The 15,064-nt window shown below is 53.0% G+C and overlaps 1 protein-coding gene across 1 annotated transcript in view; it reads right to left on the reverse strand.

Annotated features, from left to right (window-relative positions):
* The window catches only part of Otog (otogelin), a 70,590-nt gene that overhangs the window by 46,380 nt on the left and 9,146 nt on the right, over positions 1-15,064 (reverse strand). Inside the window, exons 9-22 of the mRNA XM_057756337.1 lie at positions 14,473-14,603; positions 14,176-14,282; positions 13,502-13,611; positions 13,022-13,150; positions 11,962-12,070; positions 11,661-11,707; positions 11,082-11,227; positions 7,815-7,947; positions 6,693-6,870; positions 5,104-5,228; positions 4,041-4,253; positions 2,676-2,868; positions 1,183-1,257; positions 948-991 (exon numbers count right to left, since the gene is read on the reverse strand). Coding sequence (XP_057612320.1) covers positions 948-991; positions 1,183-1,257; positions 2,676-2,868; positions 4,041-4,253; positions 5,104-5,228; positions 6,693-6,870; positions 7,815-7,947; positions 11,082-11,227; positions 11,661-11,707; positions 11,962-12,070; positions 13,022-13,150; positions 13,502-13,611; positions 14,176-14,282; positions 14,473-14,603 — 1,740 coding nt within the window. The remainder of the gene's footprint in view (positions 1-947; positions 992-1,182; positions 1,258-2,675; positions 2,869-4,040; positions 4,254-5,103; positions 5,229-6,692; positions 6,871-7,814; positions 7,948-11,081; positions 11,228-11,660; positions 11,708-11,961; positions 12,071-13,021; positions 13,151-13,501; positions 13,612-14,175; positions 14,283-14,472; positions 14,604-15,064) is intronic.

A 15,064-nucleotide genomic window follows, 5' to 3' on the forward strand; every position in this document is an offset into this window, starting at 1 on the left:
GAAGGACCCAAAGATGGAAGCCAAACAGTCTACAAGGGTGGCCAGAGATCTTTGAAGAGAGCCAACTCCCTTCATCTTGCTTCTCCAACATAACCCCCTCATCCTCGTGGTCAGAGGAGTCTGCCATGCACAGTGGCACTTTGTGTGAGTGGTTGTTTTAGGAATCCAATAAAAGGCAGTTAAGTTTCAAGGCCAGGATAAAGCAGAGCAGAGCAGAGAAAGCAAGAGCCAGATCTCTAAGAGGCAGAAGTCCCAAGCCAGAAGGGACCAAAGTAAAGACACTCCCAGGAAGGTACAGGAAGTGAGGGTAGGATGGAGAATTCCGGATTATCTGTGAAGGACGAGATGAAGGTTCAGAGAGGCGAGGCATGTCACCCAGGGCTGCACAGCTGCAAGGGCAGGTGAGGAGATGACCACAGCTGACCCAACCTCAAGGCCTGCTCGTAACCACCAGCCAAGTGTTCATTATTGCTCCCCTGGTGCCAACCCCTGTCCTCTTCCCAATGGCTCCTCTGCTGAGAACGCTCCAACCTTCATGCTCTGCCCACCTCCAGGCACCCCAGCTGCCCGCCACTGCTCCACCCCTGCTCCACCCCTGTCCTGTCTCTGTGCTGTGGAGAGGTTCAAAGTCCAGGCAGTACTGGACCCTGTGCCCAGTGGTTTGGGCAGAACCAGTCTCAGAAGATACTCAGCAGCTCAGACCAGGAAAATCCAGAACCAACAAAGACAAGCAGGAACTCAGATCCCCACATGCTCTCCAGAAGTTTGAGGCCAGGATGGAGCTTCAGGGTGGGACCTTTGCCAAGAGTGCAGAAACACCAACATCCAAGCTAGAGCAGCCTGCCCCTTCCCGACAGTACCCCAGTTCTTCACTCTCTTCTCCACAGCCACCTCCCACCAACTGGAGCCCCCACCCACCCAAAGCTCCCCCTTTCATCCCTGCTTACCTGGGACTTGGCTGTCACAGCTCATGACTCCATCTCTGCAGTGGCTGCAGAAAGTTGGGGGGATTATATCAGACCTATCAGTCATTCAGGGCCCACCTAGCACATGTTATTGCCCTTTGCCCTATGGGCTTCAGACAGACATTCCCTACTTACTACCCCTGGTCCCCACCACCACCCCACGCAGAGTGAGAGGGAGGGTGCCACTTCTCATGCAACCGATACCCAGGAAGCTCACCAGTGCCCTAAGGAAGGGATGTCGCTGTCCCCAGGGGGATAGTCCACTCCTTGAAAGTGGCAAGAACATTGGTTCCTACAGAAATCAGGAAGGAATAGAGCAGGCTCAGGAGCAGGGATGGAGCCAGCCAGGGCAGAGGCCCACCAACAGGCAGCGTCAGGCGTGAGGATGTGGAGAGAGGTGACTGCGGTTCCTGGCGTGAGACACACTTCCAGAGGACCAGGAGCCCTCCTGGTGCTGAGGTCAGAGGCAGGACTCAGTGCCAGGTTGGGGGGCATATGAGCGTATGTAATCACTGTCCCTCCCGAAGATAATCTAACTCAGAGCCAAGATCAGAGAGGTGATCTTCTCAGAGCTCCACCTCCCAGCCCCAGTCATTGTTCTGGGTGGCGTCAGAGCCCTGCTGGCCCAGCGCCTGTCCTGGCTGGTCAGTGTCTCTTTGAACGCTTGGCCTGAGACTCAGGCCAGGCCCTCCCAGGCACTGTCTCCTGGGTTCCTCTCTGGGATCCTGGGGTGTAAGGATGTTACTGTCTTTGAGGTCACAGGGTGTATGTTCTTATCACACAACTCCCACAGCTGATTCCAACATTGCTGGTCTTGGAACAGAACAGGCCAGGGTTTGGGGGTACCCATGGAAGGGACCCCAGAATATTCTCCAATTGCTCTTTGTCTTTCTCATGTAGTTTACAGAGGCTTTTTATTAAGGGTTAGTGGGCACTCAGCTGAGACCTAAGGAGGATTCTGCAGTGTGATAAGTCTGAGTGAGCCCTCTGTGCCACCTAAAAGGGGTGACTCCTTCCCCTCATTACTAGAAAACCTCCAAGCAATTAATAGAGCACTCCACCGACAGAGAAACTGAGGTCGAGACTCCAGGAGCCTTTGTCAGTCAACCTGGGATCCTGCGGAATCACCATCAACCACTCTTCCCCCTCTGCCTCCAGCCCCACTGTGTTAGCTTCCTCCAGCAAGGCTACAGGCTGCTTCTCACCTCAGGCTTCCTCCTGCCTTCCTGTACAGAGTGTGGAGGGGGTGCTTAGATGCTGTTTCCACCAAGGACCTCCCCACCTCTATCTCACCTGTATGTGACAGCCCAGGACTCCTGACCCTCCCTCCGTGTGGCTTTACTGCTCTTTTTACCACCCCAACCCCCTAAGTGCCTGTTTTGGGGGGATCTGTCTTTCCAGCTTGCATTGTGGACTTGGGGAGCTAGGTCTTGTTCACTATTGGATACTCAGAGCCTAGAAATTTCCAGAACATGATAAGAGTACGCAGATGTTCATGGAAGAGGATAGTAGAGGAGAGTGAGGTGCTGTGCTCTGGTTTAATCTGGTTTACAGGAAGGAGAGAGAAGCCTGAGAACATCGATTCACCTCTGCCAACAGGGCCCAGGAGAGGGTGACGGGAAGTAGGGGTAGGAGAAGCTCAGCTCAGTTGTCCAGAGCAGACCCCAGTCTCACTCCTCAGGGCACCCAGGCACCAGGCTAGCCACTCACCTGGGGACACAGAGGTCAGCTTGTATGTCCAGATACGTGTCTGGTGGGCAAGTGCAACCCTCCACACACTCATCCCTGCTGAAGTTCCCACCACTGTTAGCCCTACAGACATCAGGGCTGGCCAGGTCCTGGCAAGTTTGTGCACACGGGGCCACACACGGGCTGTACTCCTTAGTGGCCTCACAGGACAGTGCTAGTGGGAGAGAGACTAAGTTTGATCTTTCTTCTTCCCACAACCGTATGGGGTAGATTTAGCATCTTGACAAGAAAAACTGAGAATCAGAGGGTAAGATATTTGCCCCCACCCTGGTCACACAGGAGTTCAGGTTCAAAGATGCCTCTCATTGTACTGAAATGTCAAACAGCATCTATTACACTCAGCCTGGAAAAGCAGGCAACACACACACACACACACGCTCCTCACAGGTATGTGAACACACACAGGCTTACACCCTTCACTGTGACAATCATATACTCTCTCCAGAAGCTTCTTCAGATCTTTGTCCCAAGCCTCAGGCCTGCCATCTCCTCATGAGGCCACCATCCCACTAGCTGGGAACCTACCACAGCACCAAGGCTGGAAACAAGAGCAACAATCCACTGGAACTGAACGGCCAAGATCAGTTGTTCCCACCCCAGGCTGCTCATCAAAGCCGCTCAACATGAGTTTCTCAACGCTGCATATGTCTGCAACCCTCACCAGAGTGATGTTTTCACTGACACGGATGTGGACAAGGTGTGAGCATTTTTTAAAAGATCCTTGTGCCTCTATGCACAACTGGAGTTGGGAACCTCTGGCCCTGCCCAAGCACCTCTGTGGACACTGATTCAGAGTGGAGGGGCTTTGTGCAGGGCTGCACAACATGCTGCCTGCCGGGCTGGAGTAGAATTCAGAGCCCCTGGCTCCCGGCATGATTCATTTTTCTCTCTATCTTTGCAAAAGCTCACAGGGAGCCAGGCTCTATGGAGCTCAGAGCAGTAAGGACTAAGACCCAGAGAACAGTGGAGGGTCACACACTAATGGGACCTCAAGCCAGCCTGAGAGTCAGTACAGAGAACCCATTCTTCTGCAGTGAGAAGGTGGCTCTGCCTACGGGGATGGCAGAAGAGGAGGTGAGAAGTGGGCTAACTTGGACTCAGCCAGACCGACAGGGCTTGGACATGGACTGGGCATGGATTGGAGAAGAAACACTGAGCAAGGTGTTCTGAGGTCAAGTCTAGAGACTGTGGTGGCAGCAAGAGAAGTGGACTATGGAAGGAAGTCAGGCTGGAGGAGACAGAATATTGCGTTAGTGCTGATAGGGGGTAAGGGACACCTGTGTCTGGAACCTAGACTTCTGTGGATGTACGGGGTGGGGTACTCACCACAGGCTGGCAGATGGGCACGGAAGTCAATCAGGAGCCCATGGCGCTGACACAGGTGGGCATAGTGGGCCAGCGTGGCACACAGGCAGGGCTGCCCACAGCGGCAAGCATCCCTGCGGCACTGCTCGAAGTAGGGTATCGGGCTCAGATATGGAGAGCAGGGGGCAAAGAGCTCCCCTGTGATCACGCTGCAGGACTGCAGTGCATAGGAGGCTGGGATGCGAAGATATGGTCACTGAGCAGGTCCTGGCTGCCTACTGCTCCAAGACTCGGCCTCCCTCCCCCAGGGTATAGAGACGTGTGTATGTGTGTGTGTGTGCATACACATGTTCATTCATGTGTGTGCACACATGTATGCATGTACATGTGTGCCTCTATGACTACTCTACGAACAGATATTCATTCAACCTCATGCCAGGCAGGGATCTATCTGGTAAAGGAAACACAGAAGTGAACATCGCTGACCAAATTCCAGACCCTCAGGTAGCCAGACTGGTTGGAAGAGACAGTCGGTAAACAACTTTACTAGTCAGTAGAGCATAAAGCTGAGGCACGAGAAAACTAGGGAAGGCTAGGCAGCATGAGGAGGGCGGACAGGACGACTGTTATTTTAGTTCAAGTGGCCAGCAAGGCCTCGATAAGAATGTAACAAGGGCTGAAGTGAATCTCATCCTGAGGTAAGAGTGTGGCGGGGCAGGGGAAGCCACATGAGTACAGAGGCCTGGGAGGAGGGCAGACCTGGGTGTCAGAACAGCATGGAAGCCAGCTGGAGCAGACAGCAGACAGCTGGAGCAGACTACAGGGCAGTGCAGGCACGAGACAAAGCAGGAGTCTGGGTATGGACGGGAACCTGGGGGACACTTCTGAAGATGTGGCCTCTGTCTTGAGGTGCTGGTGATAGAGCAGGAAGCTTCCCATCTGCCTGGCCGTCCCCTCCCTTCTGCCCCTCCTGTAGCTCCCCTCTGCTACCCCTATGAATTTGCCCATCAAGTTGCCACCTCACCTCTCGCAAACCATTCCGCTTCTGCTTCCCTCCCCAAGCCTCCCACTGCCCACTCCTCACCAGCCTGCAGATGCACATCACAGGGGTCCAGCAGGGAGCCAGGGACCAGTGGGGAGCAGGCAGACAGGGTTTTCCAGGAATTGCCGAACAGTTGTGGGGTGCTCTCAGGCACACCTACTGGAGACCTGTGGCAATGGCAAAGCTACAGTTGTGCACTGGTCAACTGGGGTGTAGGGATAAATATCTACCCACACAAGCAGCCACTTGCTTACATCTAAACACACGGGCACGGGGTAGGGATGAGCATGTACTCTGAGCCGCTCTCAGGTGAGCACACATGGTCCTGTATAGACCACTTGCACACATCAACACACAGAAATATGCATGTATCTGCACACACGTACAGCATACAAGTGCATGGCTGATACACCAATGGTCAAGGTACTCCATATAGCCATAATCAGACTTAACAAGACCCAAAAGGCTCACAATGGCCTTAGACTTTCAGCACCTCCCCCCAGCTCTTCACGTAAGAAAGAGCAATGGAAATACCAGACCTCAACTCTCTCGAACTTTCTCCATGTCCCCCCTGGGAGGTAGGTAGCGAATGGGTCGTGCATGGGAGAGGAAGGGGGAGGGAAAGCTGAGACAAAGCATCCTTCCACAATACAGTCGGGGGTGACAATCACTAAAACCCAGTGAGTGTTACAGCGAAAGAACCTGTAGTCTGTGTGAGGGCAAGGTTCTGCCTGACAGCCACCATGCCTGCATTACTGCTCCAGCTTATGAGTTATCTAATGGCACAAGGCAGGACTCACACACACCGCGAGGGCATGGAGCAGCCCACACACTAAGCCAGTGTCTGCCTCCACCGCTCTGGCCAGCTACCCAGTCACCAGCCCTACTGACCAGGGAAGCTTCACTTGCACATGTGGACACACTGCGAAGATGAACCCCTCTTCCGGCTACAGAATGCCTCCGTGTTTCTTTCTGTATTGACCATTGCATGTATCTTGAAGAACTGGTCAGATTCTCCAGCCTCCAAATCCTGTCCTCCTTTGAAAGGCCTGACTGCTGTCTCCTCCCAAACTCTTAAACTGTGACCACGCCCAGGAAAGTCACTCTCTCAGTCATCAGCTCAAGGGAAATGGCCTTCTTCTCAATCCTGGGAGGCTTTCATAGTACAAACTCAAAAGCACTCCGACACCATATACAAAGAGGGTACACTGGCCTGCTCGGACCAAAGGCAGGGATACCTGGCTAGTGGGGCTTATCTTCACCTAAAGGTGTTCACAACTGGTGAAACCAGCAAAGTGTGAGACTAAGCAAAGCCAGCACTCCTCAGGGCACAGCCCGCCTACCTCAGAGGCTACAGCTGTGGGACCTACTTGTGCAAAAGGAGGGTCTCGTGCCCTAAATATCTTAAATAAGATTCTTAAAGAGTGGGACCCAGGAGTCAGTATGTAAGCAAACTCCCCAAGTGACTTTTCTACACAGAGAAGACTATGACCACCATTTTAAAGAATTATACTTCAATTTAAATGTGGAGGAATAAATAAGTGTGTGTGCCAGGCAGTGTCTCAGGGTACCTGACCCTAAGGGGCCCAGGGGTTTCCCTGTCCTTCGTGTTCTGGGTCAGGGACACATACAGGAAATCGTCCTGTGTGTTGCCATTGAAGGTGCCACAGAGGCCCACAGTGTCCTCCACCCATCGCTGGTCCACTTGCAGGTAGAGCCGCAACCCTTCCCGGTCATAGAGGACCCGCACACCCACGTTGGTCCTCACCCTCAGGAACACGGAGGACAGCCTCCGAATCTCAAAAGCATCTGCCAGCAAAATGGGAAACGGGATGTCAGTAGTCTTTAGTACAGCCCAGTCCTCTCCGTCACCTGTTGGCCAACTCCCACGTCCACACCCAACCCTGGCTTCATCCTGAGGAAACCCCGTGCTTCGGGACTGGCTTGCCAAACCCTGGGAGAAACTACTGAGAAATGTCACAGAGTGGGTCCCAATATCAACCTGGTCTCCCTGGGGCCTGCAATTTCTTGCTCTAACACAAGAAGAATTCTGTAAGGACTCATTTTTGCCAGGCAGTCTTCAGGAAGCCCATACTACAATCATGATGGATTAGAATCAATAGCAACACGTCTTTTGCTTTTTGACTCGGTGTCTCACGTAACCTAGGCTACTTTGAACTTACCACAGACACGAGGATGATCTTGAATTCCTGAGCTCCCTGCCTCTAGTTTCCACTCCATATGTACCTAGGCTTCACAGCTTTGATGGCCTGCATTCCCGTGTTTTTTTTCTTTTTTATCCCCAACTCAGCCCTGCTTTTCCCAATGCCCAAGAGCGGCTCTTCTCTCTTCACTTCTGTTCCTTCTCTCCCTTCCCAGTTCCTTCTGGTTCTGGATCTTACTTCTTGGTAGTTTTGTCTTTTCTGTTAAACATGTTTCCTATGGGTTTCCTGCAACTCATTGTTGGATTAAAGAGTCAGGAGGGAGACTAAGTACGGGGTCTAGATATGGGAATCAACCCCACGCATGAGCTAATGTCAGGAGGAACCATCACACTGATAGACCACTGGCATGTTGGAGTGGGGGCCAAAGGCACATTTTAGGGGTTTGCTTTCCTGAATCTAATGTCCCCCAACCTGATCCCTGTGAGGGATTGTTCTCGTAACAGTTCCCTTGGGTAGAGGAGCCGGGGAAGGAGACTGATCTATCAGCTCCCAGCTCCCAAGCTCCCTCAGGACCATCTTGAGCCATACCGTCTGAGTAGGGCGGGGTGATCTTGTACTGGTCAAACAGAAGGACATCTCCTGACTGGGTCAGGGTCACCTGTCTCCGGGGGTCCTGGTGCAGGATCACTGACACTGACTGGACACAGGCTCCATCCTGGTTCTAGAGGAAAAGAAAGACCAACGAGCAATATCAGTTGGTTCTGTCTGTCCTGGTGGCCCAAAGAGAACCCTCCATGACAGAGACCCAGCCCAACTTGAGGAGAAGGCTCCTCAGAGAGAAGTAGAGCCCCAAAGGGTGTCAAAACTGCCAAACAAAATAATCTCATCTGGGAGAGCATCAGGCCCAGAACGGACAAGGTCGGCTGCATAAGTGGAGAAGGTGTGTAATGTACAAGGTGATTGACTCTCAGCTGTCCACACAGAACAGGGGCAGCTCCCGAACAGTTCAGCCTTGGAAACCATGGCTCCCTCACATGACTGCAACCCAGAGCTCTACTTTCATCCTTTTGCCAGGTCTTCGTGAAGTTTTGCTATGTGTCATATCCTGTACCCCACTGGAAGGCAAAGCGGGAAGACAAGTCTACTCAGGAAGCTGACACAGGGGGGTAACAAGTTCAAGTCTTGCCAGTGATACAGTTCGAGGCCAGCCTAAGTCACCGTGCAAGGCCTGTCTCAAAACGAAAAAATTTAAAGGTCAGTGCCATATGCCTCTGATGTGGGAAGCTCCTTCGGCCAACGGCCTTTTGGAGGGTGGACCAGGCTGGGGAGTTACTCTTGGGTACCCAGAGAAAGTCACCGGCCTGCCCAGCTTTCCCTCCTTCCAGCGCTCCATGCCTTGAGGTTGGACCCCTTTCCTGTTCCCCCTTAATAAAAAAAGACCTTAGAACACACCACTTCAGAGTCAGCTTGAGATTATTTGGCTCGCATTCCCCTTCCCACTCCCTTTTATGTGTTCAACTTCCTCTGGCGCCCCCGTCGTGGGACCAGTCCACGCTTTTCTGGACTCCTGGGGCGCTCCCAGTTCACCAGTCACGTGGTCCTGTGGTCCTGTGTTGGGCGCTGACTGTCCCCGCCCACAGCTCCAGCCGGGCACTCAGAGGCTGCACGCAGCTGCTCCTCGCTCCCCTGCTAGCAACCTACACTCTGCTGCTTGGCACATTCCACATGTGACCCACATGGTGTGACTCACACGCTGCTGCCTGCTGTCATGCTCCCCCAAGCATTATGGACACTCCCTTTGGAACCATAAGCCCAAATAATTCTTTCATAAGCTGCTATTGGCCATGGTGTTCCATCACAGAAAAAAGAAAGAAAGTACCAAATATGCATTAGGTAACAAGATGTTAACAAGGGAAAACGGGTGTGTGGGATGAGTCGTATCTTTACAAGAACGCTGTAATATTCTAAAGCCATTCTAAAATACAAAGCTGACTTTTAAAACCCCTCGAAGACTGTAAACACCCCAGTGCATATGAGGTAGGTGTAATGACTGTGATAATATCCGAACTTGGAGACAGGTAAAGAGTTAGTCATGAAATCCCCCAAGCCTCTAAGACAGCCCATCGAATTGAAACAGGAGGATAGCAATGTTCAGCACCTCTGTGTGTACTTGGAGTAGCTGTAAGAACATTCTACGTGGGAAGTAGAAAAAAGACAAGATCTCTCGAGTTAATTGGGGGCATGGGGACCTTGTGGGAGGGTTGAAGGGTAGGGGAGAGGCAGGGAGGGGAGCAGAGAAAAATGTAGAGCTCAATAAAAAAGAAAAGGATATTAGTCAAAGTTCAGAGCACTGGGTAAATGTGCCATGGGTACCACCATCACCTCCGTGACTGTGCCCAGCACACTCCATTGTGGCCATTCCAGGGTCTCTGCCTTTCTGGTATGATCAGCTCTTGGTGTCTTCCTCCTCGTCTGTATTTATCTTTGGAGGGACACCTTTAGGTTAAAGCCGTCTCTGCCTCATGACTTTCCTTTCTGTTCTGCTCACATTCAGGACTATTTCTCCTGCTATGCCTTCACACCTCTGATCATCTTGTGTATCGCACCAAAGTGGCCCGGCTTAAAAGCTGTGATCACCCGGACGCGGGCTGTGTGTGTTTCCTCTATGTAGCCCTCACTGTGCTCAGCACAGAGCTGGCGCAGAGTAGGACGCCCATGGGTTCATCGTGCGAATAGAACCACGAGGAGGGACCCTGTCTGGAGGCAACAAAAAAACTCGCAATCGGGAAGCACCGTCCAGCAATGAGGCCAGCTGGACAGGCGCAGGCTGGCGAGCTGCCTGTCAGGGACATGGCAGAGAAAGGGCTGGGCAAGGCACCCTGGGTCCCCACAGTCCTCAGTGCTCTAAGACTCTTGAGCAGCATGGATGCTCTGTATCTTTCTGTCCTCCCTTACTTCCCACCTTCAAGATTCTCAGAAATGACCCACCTTGGAAGACAAGCAGTCTCCTGCATGGAGAACAGCCAAAGGTGGAGAAGAAAGAGGTCACTCGGGACCCAGACTGTGTCCCTAGACTACTCCTAGCTGGGGGAGTGCTCACATTCAAGGTCTAAGGCTGGAGCAAGAACAGCAAGCACGCCAGGTGGGAGTGGGCATCCTGGCTGGGCATGAAGTCCTGGTTCTACTGTGCAGACAGGAGCTTGAGCATAGCCCGGTGCAGGACCTGGGGGTTGGCTCAGCACTGTCAGCTCAGGAACAATGCAGTCAGTACCAAGACAGACAAGTGCACACCTGCCCCGACCTGCTGTGGCCATGGTCACAGGTGACACAGCTCAGGGATCTCCTCCTTCAGGAAGCATTTTCTGTCCCCTTTGCCTTTTTACTCGATGCCCAGGTAAAAGACAAAGACACCCTAGACCCCACCCTGCCCCCCCCCATTCTCCCAGTGGCTGTGGCAGCAGGACTTGAGTTCGTGCACCTGCCGGATAAGCTATTGGGCTCAGAAGACAGAGCAATCTCAGACCGCAGCACAGCTTCAGACCCCAACAGGTTTTCAGTGTTTGACGAATGAATTCATCAAACAAATATGTCTTCCAGACATGGAAAAAGTAAAAGTCAACGATGCACAGAAGATTAAGTAGAGTTAGACCCACTCTAGATGGCTTTAAAATGGAGCCCAAGAAGGGGAATGGTCTCTCAGCCAGCAGAGGGCCTGAGCTCAAACTGTCTCTGGATCCAAGTCTGTGTCCCAGAGAACAGGGGCAGCAAGCAGCTGGGGCGTGGAAAGACCCGGAGTCCTCCCGCAAGCTCCCAGACCTGTGGGAGTCTTATGTGAACACACAGACCCAGCCTTACCAGGCCACACGGGGCGTTCTGCAATGTCACTGTGAAGGTGCCCGAGGAGCGGCTCTTGGCGAGGATGTACTGACACGTGGCAGGGAATGTATATCGGCGTCCATCGAAGGTCGTGAAGTGGATGTCACCAGTCACTGAGCATTCAGCTGAGGGAGAAGGACAGCTTACTCATGGAGGCTGTCAGCCTACAACTGTTCCTCTTCCTGACTGGGGTCTGTCTCAGCCCTGTGGATCCAAACCTAGGCAGGATCTGCCCTCTGCCCTCTGGAATTGAACAGGCTAACTTCTTTCTGAGAGTCTGTTCAGGAGCAGGCTCGAGACAGCCCTGCTGAGGAGAGACCAGGTCGTAGGCAAGGGACCCAGGCTCAATGCAATCCTCTAAGTTCAGGACCTAGTAACACTTTGGGCATGGGCCAGAAGAAACCCTTAAGGCAGGCAAAGCAACAGAGGAAATAAAGGGAATCAGCTTTCGCTGGTTGAACCAAACTCCCCCAAGTAGGCATGACCCCAGAGTGTCCCTGTCCCAAACCCATGAGACCACTAGAAGAGGGCAGGGTCCAAGGGAAGGGTCAGATGTACCTGGGCAGACGGAAGAGCTGCACACCCACTTCCCTGCGGTGCATGTACTGAAACAGAGATCATGAAGGTGACCTGCCTCTCGGTGCCAAGACGCCATCCTAGGCCTCAGTCCACAGCGTCCCACTTCTGAAGTACGTGGTAGAGAGTACCCCCGCTCCCCGTGGATCTAATGAAATCCTCTTGGGTCTCAAAGAGGCTGAGTGAGGAGCCCTTGATTTTTTAGGGCTCCTCAAGCCCAGGGAGGCAGTCTAACAGAAAGCCCTGGTCCCCCCAGACCCCCCTCCAGGCGGTGAACACAGACCAGGCATTGCAGTCTTCTGTCACCACAGAGCCAGGTGGGTGCAGGGTCCCATGGAACTCGCAGGGACACTCAGCTGGTGACATGCAGCCTGTGTCCTCAAAGATCATCCCTAGGGAGTGATAGCAAAGGCCCACTCACCCCTTCCCTGTTCCCAGCCACTGGGCGGCTTCCCAGGCCTCAGTAAAGAGCCCATAGGCACAGCTCTTTCTCCTCTGCGCCCACTTTCAGGCCCACTCCAAATCCTGGCTCAGGCAGGGCATGAACCCCCTTCTGGACAGACGTCTCTCCAGGCATCACCTCAACTACACACAGCCGCATTTCTCACCACCTCTCGAGTCCTGCCATGCGGGCTCTTACTACTCCCCCACCACATTCCACGAATCCCCAGATCTCTTCTGACCCTGTGAGGCAGCCTTCACCACACGCTACCTTAGGCTGGAGTGAGGAGTTTCTCATACCTGGAAGCAGTCTCTGTTCTTTAAAATCAAACCCTATTGCTTTACGTTTTTGAGACAGCATCCCAGTGACTCAGGATGGCCTTGAACTCCGCTGAGGTTGACCTAGACTGCCTGACCCTCCTGTTTGCCCCTCCTAAGTGCTAACATTACAGACATGCACCACCACGCCCAACTTAAGCAATGCTGGGCTGGAACCGAGGCTTTGTCATACTAGACAAGCACTCTGCCACTGAGCTGCATCTCCAGCCCCAGCTGCACAGTTTTTAATCTCACCTTTCCACTGAGCCAAGATACTCATTCATCATAAATGCGACATTAAACACAGGAAAAAGTAACTATGGATGAATGCTTAAACAAAAAAATGTACATATGAATGAATGAATTGCTTGTCTTCATCTGAAAAACTCAGTCCAAATGAACTCAAATTCCCTGACATCAAACGGTCAAGAAACGAAGCTCTGCCCCTGCCCTCCAGTCATTCGCTTGTTGGTCTAGTTGTTTGCTCATTCATTCCACAAACAGGTTCTCTCCGAGACCCTGATTCCCTCTGATCCCTGCCAGGAAGACACTGCCGAGCCCCCACTGCCCCGCCCCCAGCGAACCATTGGGGCAGTAGCAGCCATCCACACAGGCGATCTCGCTGTCCACACACGAAGCGCGAGACTGGCAGGAAGCTGGGCAGCAAGCGATGCACTCGTTGTAGACGAAGGCCTTCTCTTTGCAGTGCACAGCTTGAGATGGAAGAAAACTGTGGTCTGAGTGTTTGCCAGCACCCACCCTCACCAGGTCCTGGCATGGGAATGGGAGGACGCTCCTGCCCCTGATCCTCCAATTCCAGGTAGACTATTTGGTGCCCCAGAGACAGGTGAGAGTCCAGGTGTTCTGAGAACCACCTTCATCTTACTTTGCAGACCCAGACCCAGCCTTCGTGCTCGACCTTAGATCTCCCGCGTGTCACAAGGACAGAACCTCAGAGCTTAAGGCTCTGACAGCTGTGGCTGTGGGCCATCAGGACAGGGCATTGAGCTGAGGCCTGTGGCTGCCTCCCAACCTCTCCCTTCCCACCTCCAGCCTGCACCTACTGCATTGTGGGAGTTGGGTCCTCCAGCCCTGCAGAGGGCACCCAGCCTGTGCACATGCCCGGGCATATTCCATCAGTGCTCGGCACCAAGTGGCATCATCGCCTCCTGATCTGTACAATGAGAGTGAATGTTAGACAGCCCAGCCTGTCTCCGGTCTCACCATCCCATAGTCCAGCGTGCCGTGTGGTGTGGTGACACTCAACCAGAAAATTATTTTGTTGCTACTTCACAATTTTGCTACTGTTATGAATCATAAGGTAAATATCTGTGTTTTCTGATGGTCTTAGGTGATCCCTGTGTATGGGTTGTTCCATCCCCCAAAGGGGTCATGATCCACAGGTTGCGATCTGCTACCATAGTTACAGTCAGAACTTCAGGGCACCTGCACCTAGGAAGGCATCCAGTTCCACAAAACCCCAGACTCAAAGCAGGCATCCTAGATCCAAATCCCAGCACTGCTGCCAACTTGCAGTGTGACCCTGAGCGAGTTGAGCCCCATCTCTGGGTTTTAGTTAAATGGATTCCATCTTGGTAAATGGGAATTTCAGAGCTTTGGTAAGCTGCTTTGTTAGGGCCGAGAATTATTAGGCTCAGTGGCCCACACCCTGAGGCCTCATCCTAATACCGGGAGGTGTTCCCCACAACCCAATACCACCTACCCTCTGCCCACTCACTGGCAGAGGTCACTGGTACAGCTGGCTGTGAAGGGCAGAGGACTGACGTAGGGATGGCAGGCGTCAAATGGAGGTCTCAACAGTACCTCACACCGCTCATACACACCCTGGGTGGGGAAGAGGCAGGAGCTGGGCTGGGCTGGGCTGACAACATGGCTCTCCTTCACCATCCCCACAGGGAATCAATCCCAACTTAAGCAACAGGAAGACAGAGAGAAATGGGTACTTGGGCCCTTGCAAACAAGAGCTTGCTAATGAGGGTGGTGGGAGGGGGGAGATCTTCCCCAGCACACAGACCTGCATGGATGCTGGGCTCTGCTGTAGGCATGGTGGTCGAGGAAAGGAAGAAGTCACAGGCCCTGAAGGGCTGCTGGGGGGTTGCTCCTGCCAGCTATGCACAAACTCCCACACATCGTCAGTCAGCTTCCCTACAGGGAAATGAGTGCTCTGATGAATGGGCGAGCGGCTGGACTGTGGGATGTGAGCAGAAGAAGAGGAGACCAGTCTCCAGTGTTCCCATCCTGTCTGGATTCCCAGCTCAGACAGTCTCTCGGGAAGGCTGTTTCATCAGACAAGATGAGGATGTCCTAAAACCTGCACTGTCTCATAGTTACTCCACACTCAACAGAGGTAATATGGTCTAGTCAAAAGGGCCAATGTGCAAGCTTAAACAAGCACCTACTCCCATCTTAGCCTCAGTTTCCCCACATGCAGAGCACAGCCCTAATCCCCAGGGAGACTGTTGCCAGGAACTACAACTGCAAATTCCCTAGCACACGCGCGGGTACTCAAAAGGGCACACTTGACCTCTGCCTGGGCCACCATGCTGTGCCCTGAGCCTCACCTGCTCCTTTCCCAACCTGTCCATCAGAGACTTCAGCTCCAGTCT

The sequence above is a fragment of the Chionomys nivalis genome, chromosome 23 (assembly GCF_950005125.1).
Source record: "Chionomys nivalis chromosome 23, mChiNiv1.1, whole genome shotgun sequence".
Classification (NCBI taxonomy): domain Eukaryota; kingdom Metazoa; phylum Chordata; class Mammalia; order Rodentia; family Cricetidae; genus Chionomys; species Chionomys nivalis.